Source organism: Platalea leucorodia (assembly GCF_965183815.1).
Source record: "Platalea leucorodia genome assembly, chromosome: 2".
NCBI lineage: Eukaryota > Metazoa > Chordata > Aves > Pelecaniformes > Threskiornithidae > Platalea > Platalea leucorodia.
In genome coordinates, this window is record NC_138824.1 from 29,776,916 (window position 1) to 29,783,732 (window position 6,817).

Genomic DNA, 6,817 nt, shown 5'->3' on the forward strand with positions numbered 1-6,817 from the left:
TTGTATTGAGTGTAATAGAGCCTGACATCTGAATCCACTTTGTTCCTAGCAGTGCTGTGGTATCAGGTAGCTGTAGCCATCTCCTGGTTACCGTCGGGTGAAACCCAGAGCGACTTCTTTCAGCAGCTGAACTTCACCCGACAGAAGCTATTCTTCCCCACTGAGGCTTTTGTCCCCGTCGAGGCTGATCTCCGCAAACTCTTCCCAAAAAAAACCCTCCGGCAGAGGCCGGCCAGGCTGCCGCTCCGCCCTGGCGGGAGGCGGCGGGATGCTCGGGGGAGAGCGGTTCAGCACCACGGTCAGCGCCCGGCGCCCGCCGGCCGGCGGCGGCCGGCGGTGAAGGGGAGCGCGGGGCTGACAGCTCCGGCCCCCAGCAGCGCGGGGGAAACGGGGAAGAGGGGAATTCTGCCTCGATGCTGATGGGTTTTATGGGGAGGGGCAGTCAAATAGAAGGTCAAAGCATGATATTTGACCTCCTGTACTATATTTTAAACCGAGGAAAGGATAAAGCTATTTCGCTGACGCAAATGGAATAGAAAACACACTTCGGCGTTACCATCATGCTCCTCACAACGTATTAGACTGAAAGCAATTTGCGTAGCAACAGGGTTTTTTTTCTCCTCATTACAGTAAGTGGCAAAATTGTCTGTCTGCTGAGGGCAAGAGTAACAGCTGCTGATTACCAGATCTAGGGTTAAATTAAGGTGCTGAAAGAGAAAGGGAATAAAGGGGAGGAAGCGACACACTATGTTCAAAAAGATCCATTCTATATTTCACCCCAACTCCCACCGAAGAAATGTGACAGATGACATCCCTTACTGTGATGGCACAGGTTCTGCAGTGAGATTGATCCGCAGCACTTCTATGTACGTCCTTGGAGGTGAGCAGGAAAAAGTTAGTGAACCACTAAAAAAATGCAAAAGTACAACCAGCATCGACTCTTGCTTCCAGCCAAAAGAGGAAGACAGAGACTGGATGTACTCTAAGACTCAGGACTGCTTGAAGTACTTACAGGATCTGTTAGCCTTGAGGAAAAAATATCTTGACAACATCAATAACTTGAAATCCATGCATGTGGCTGCAGATTCCCCAACGTCCACAAAATCACCCAAAACTGGAAAGAAGTCATTTCTTCCACTTCCTTCCAAAGAGTCTTCTAAGGTAATTACTAAGAACTTTTGCCATGTGCTTGGTCTTAAGCCATGAAGCAATTAGCTGTTTGACCTATGTTGATTTACTGCTTTATTGGTCTCAGCTGGTTGTCTTTTTACTGTTACATCATTTGAAATGCTGCTAAATACCTTAAGATTCTTTCTGAGTAGTGAAATTAAGTATAAATGACTGGTCATGGAAAGAAATGTATATATGTCTATGTTTATGTGAGGGGAGAGAAAATAGGAGAAGGAAAGAGGTATGAGAGTATGGGAAGTATCTGAAAACATGTTATGAAAGAATGAGCTGTTCTCTCGATACTCTGACAGGCTACTTAAGTGCCTAAGAATTCTCCACTCTGGTTATTCATAGCTGTTAATGACTGACAAGCACAGTAATCCCTAAGTTTACTGACAGCCTTTTTATTGGCATAAAACTACATACAGAAAGTAATTGTAAATTCATTGAAACAAATAGGATTTTTTCTGACTGGTCAGATAGCTTGTCAGTGCTACATTTAACATCAGTGCAAGCTCTACTGATAGGCTGTAGGGCATGAGGAATTCTTAAGGGTTCCTTTCTCGTTTAATTAATATGGCAGGTCATTTTTAGCCACTGTAATTCTTCACCTTTTACTGTAGTGGTGCCACAAAAATCAAACTGAAATATCATCTTTGGTGTAGACTGTTTCTATGTATCCTTTGCATTGCAAAGCTTCCTCCTGGTTGCCATTCACAGATTTCATCTCTCTAGACAGTTCACTCATTAATATGACTCTGGACTTGATTCAGTGAGGACAAAGGAAAGGACTGCAGCAGGTAGGGTGATCTGTTTAGGTAACATGACCAAACATGACTTTGACAGCAGACTCACAGGTTACCCAGTGCAGTCTTTAAACTGGATACTAATGGGGATGGTGGGAAGAAGGGATGTATGGCTGACTTACTGATTAGGCCAGGTAGACTTTACTAAAAGGTTATTGCCACATTTAGATGTTCTGTCACAGCAGAATGTCAGAATGGCTGAAGCTGAGCTCCGTTACAAGCATTGCTTAATGAAAGGACAAGGCTCACATGCTTAGGGCTAGATACCACAGTTCTTAATTTTATGTTTTGATCTAATACCCATTCAGTCAGTGGGAATTTTTTATTTGGTTTTATTGAGCTTTGTGTCATCTTTTTAATGCTTTGAACGGTGACTCTCAGAAGCTAGGAATAATAGTAAGAAACAATACTCAGCTCAGTGGGCTGGAGAAGATAGATTTTATAAAGACATTACTATTTAGGGCCAGGGAAACATCCAAAGAGAATGACTGAGATACAGGAGAGTGGCCTGGTGGTGCCAGGTGCCAGGAGATTAATCTCAACACTATAGATACAGTCTGTGAACTGACTTTGTGCACTGTCACACAAAGATTGGCTTGAGGCAGCGGAGATTTACAGCATGCCAGTTCCCTGATGAGCTGAGCAGTGATGTAGCAGAGCATGACTAATCATCAGCCAGGTGGAAAAAAAATGAGTGCAAAAGAGTACTAAAACCAGGAGGTTGGGAGATAGATTCTGTACAACTAGGCTTCAGGCAGGTTTGTGAATTTCTCAGATTTGCCACTGAAAATACCACTTAAGAAAAATGCCAAAAGCTTAACTTGGGTTTGGCTTGTTTACTTGGCTTCACTTGTTTAGTGAATCTCCCACAGGCTGAGGCTAAGGGTGCTGTCATCTGACTGTGGCCAGCTAGCTCTTACGTATGAACAGCCCTGGTACTGGCTGCCATGCTATCTCCACAAGCTGTCCTCTTAGGAACAGACAGGAACATCACCAGGATATGCCACCCATATGAGTCATTCTTGCTGACACAAATGGTGGGGTCACAGCCACACAGCCCTGGCTTTGCAAAAGTTAGGGAAAGGTCAAGAAGACTAGAATAGCCAGAATACTCTGCTTCCTAACTACAAATTTTATGTTCACAAAATTACAAACTACAAATTTTGTATTCACAGATTGCAAGGTTCGTCTTATCAACAGGCTTGAATGGTTTTGTCCCTAACTATCTGTTTGTGTTAAATTACCTGTCAGTGGAAATTCACTTCTTTCTCCTACCTGCCGCATGATTAATGGGAAGGTACATTGTCCTCCTGGGAGGTTTAATCCAAAGATCCCTGGGGCATGGACTACAGGCTGACTGTGGATTCAAAATTCACCAATTGGGTCTAGTGAGAGAGAAGAATAGAGAGGTGTGTCAGATGCTGGAAGTAAGTAGGCATTTCTTTAAAATGTCTTCTAACCAATAAGGGCTTAGTGATAATAGCAGTCACTATTTTCAGCAGATGTGTGGTAGCAGTTATCTTTTAGCACTTGTGAGGCTGCCAGTCAACCCAGAATGTCAGGAAGGGAATAAGCTAGTTCATGTCTCTGCCTCCACAGAATGGGGAGCAAGCTGGTCCTTCAGAGATGTGACACAGCATGTACCTTTTGCTTGCACGTTTACAAACCAAGGTAGTACTTTTCTGACTTGGTATTGCTGCCTGGCAATACACCTGCCTTCGACTGGCAGGGAAAATATACAGCCCTTCATTAGGTAGAGCCTGACAGAAAGTATTCATCCCACATGGACCTGTAGAATCGCTAACTGAGGCTTTACGACTGCTTCAGCATTTATAGACAGGCATTTGCTTTTTTATCAAGACAAGCTCCTAATTTTAAACCCTGTGGCTTTCCTGTGGGAATTATCACAGTGTTGAATGACTCATATTTTAGCACACACGGTCCTTTTCCATTTCAAAAAGACTTTAGCAATTTAGATCTGGATTCGTTTCACCTAACTTAGGCATTTTAATAAGATGCTTAAATTAGTAACCAAGTTACCCCACAATCCCTTTGCAGCTAAGAGAAAGAGCTGCCTGCGGAGGGGAATTCAGCCTACCTAAGGCCTGACTCATCTTCTGAAGGTACTCGAGCCCTGCATTAATTACAGAAGGAACCCTGCATGACTACATTTCTAATGTGTGTCTCATTAGGTGCCTACTGCTAGGTAGAATAAATTTGGCCACAAAGCCCAGCTGTCACTTAGCCACCTAATTAAATGCCCTGATATGGGGATTCTGAGGGATTTTATAACACCTGGCTAGCAGTGCCCAAGTGGAAGATGTTAGGTGTTGAGCACATAACAAGATGGATGTTTGTTAGACTGCTGTCCCGCATTCTTTGATGACTACAAACTGTGGAGTAATCTGGACCTGTGTCCTTTTCTGACAGCTTGAAGTATGGAATCAAATACAATTTTTGCAGCTGCCTTATACAGTTTGCTCATTAAGAAGTCATTGTGCCCAACCCTCAGCTAACTCTTTTATCCCCCTGATGTGATCAACAGGCATCCATGGAGAGAAAAGGCCCGCAGTCCGGTTCAGATGTAAGAGAAGCAATAGCTTTCTTCGACTCAGTTATTGCAGACCTGGATTCAGAGAGATGGCGGGGAGTTCCTGACGTGGATCTGCCAAACGTGGATGTTGATTTTGATGGTGCAGTATAAACCAGCCGAAATACGACTATTTTTGGTGTGCAGAGGGTAGAGGAAGGAGTGGCATTATAAGACCATGTTTGCTTATTTAATGGACACAGTTTTCCTTCCCAAATCTAGGACCATTACATGCAGTATGTGAAACTACAGCAATACCTTGCTTGTTCCCTGTTGAAAGGGTGCAACTATTTTATGTGTGGCCATTAAATGAGCAAATGTAGCATGTGTAGTGCTGGAATAGTGCTTGCCTTCTGCCCGGGGCTGAATTCCACCCTTGCATCTCTACCCTGAGCTGTCTTTGGAGGAGAGCTATAAAAAATATAAAGATAATTTTTTCTGCATCTGGTTTTCATTTTTCTCATTGAGAAATGGCTGGATGTTTTCTCTCCAACTAGCAAAAAGAAGTAATTTAGAGATTAGGCTAAATAACAGTACATTTCCATCAGAAAAGATGGCATTGCCCAAGTAAATAAAGATGTGCCCATCTGAGTTCATCATCTATCCTGTATAATCAGTGAAGAGAAACAGAAATTTCTCTCCTTTGTCTTAGGCTAAGGTGGATATCTGAAACAGGTCAGATTAGCTGTGCCCTAAAAGTGTGTATAAAGGGACTAGCTCCGACATATGTATTTTACACTGAAGACATTGAAATACTAGACAAGATGAATCCCATCCCAAGCAACATCCTGCAGTGAAACCAGGCTGATTTCTCAGCATTATCTCCAGGAAGGACCCAGCAGGCACCCTATTTTCTCACTGTGCATGTAAAAATATCACTGGCAAACTGTTAACACCAGATTATCTTCTGTCTTTCAGTTGCTACCAGCACAAGTGAACACAGTTTACATTCAAACTGGATCCTTCGTGCTCCCCGGAGATACTCGCAAGATACTGCCCAAACAGCAAAGGCTGCAAACCAGTCTCAAAGAAACAGCCAGCGGAGAACCACTGGCTCTAGGAAGAGGTTGGAAAGACATCCCATGTACTTGCCCAAAGCTGTGGAAGGGGCATATAGCACTTTAAAATTTAAGCCCAAAACACGTAAGAAAGAATATTGAAAGAATATTCCCTCTTCAGCTGAAGATAGAATATATTAAATAGGGCATGTAAGACTTGCTTCTTTTTTTTTTTTTTTTTCACTTCTGACCTAGCTCTTACACTCTAGAAGTGACGTGTGCAGTCACTGAAGGTTCTTTGTGTGGGACTTATTTTAAGCCATGGCTATTCCAATGTTGAACTCATGTGAGGGTTTAACTCATCGAGTTCATTGTGCCTAACAATACTGCTTTGTCATTCAGCTTGGGGGGAACTCCAACTTGACAAACCTTTTTTCTAGTGCTGTTATTGAAATCAAGGATCAGAGATTGCCTGGTGCAGTAATTTTTCTTCTGAGTCCAGTACTGCAAAGCGATTCAAGCAATTCAGCTAATATGTTGGAGCTTTTGCACCAGTGTTTCCAACTTCAGAGCAGTGAAGCAGAGTTTTCTCCTTTTTTTTTGCATGTGAAAATTTGTACGTGCCATCATTGACTCTGTGATCTGAGCGTATACAGCAGCACTGAGGTACAAGCAGGCTGTGGTACAAGCAGAAAAAGCTGCAGTGAAGGAATCAGCATTAGAAACCTGTGTTTTGAAGAATTGCTCCAGTGCGTTTTGAAGAAACAAGCTATCTTGTACTCTGCTTGCTATTGGGAATGGTTCTGTCCTGGGATACAGCATCAAGGGATTCACTGCATGCACAAATGTACACAACTTTTTTCATATGGCTACACGACCTGTTAGTTTTCATCTATTTTAACACCCAGTTGCTGAATCTAGACATACCAGTGTACATTAGAAAAGCTTAATGTCTTGGAGAAGAACACTTTGTGAATAAATTGGAGCAAAGGTTGTTCTCAAGGGCAGAAGACAATTTGCAGACAAATCCCCTGCATCAGTATTCGATTATACCCAATATTTGGAATTCTGCTGCTTCATCATTGAAGACTATATATTAGGAAGAATGCAGTCTAGAGGTGTTCCTCTTCAGGCTCGTGCATCTTAGAGGTGATATGTCTTCCATGTGATACTTGGAATTGTTAAGCCCCATACTCTGCCAGTTTTACTGATGTACAGCAATGTAAAAATGCATAGAAAGTGACAAGGAGCTA

At 42.8% G+C, this 6,817-nt stretch overlaps 1 protein-coding gene across 1 annotated transcript; it reads left to right on the forward strand.

Moving 5' to 3' along the window:
• Positions 1–747: 747 nt before the first annotated feature.
• On the forward strand, positions 748–5,726 carry LOC309586895 (uncharacterized protein C13orf42; the record flags this gene model as incomplete). The annotated part of the gene is made up of 3 exons (XM_082304522.1): positions 748–1,161; positions 4,522–4,669; positions 5,485–5,726. 3 exons carry the CDS (start codon positions 748–750, stop codon positions 5,724–5,726), a joined length of 804 nt encoding a protein of 267 aa, XP_082160648.1.
• Positions 5,727–6,817: the final 1,091 nt, after the last annotated feature.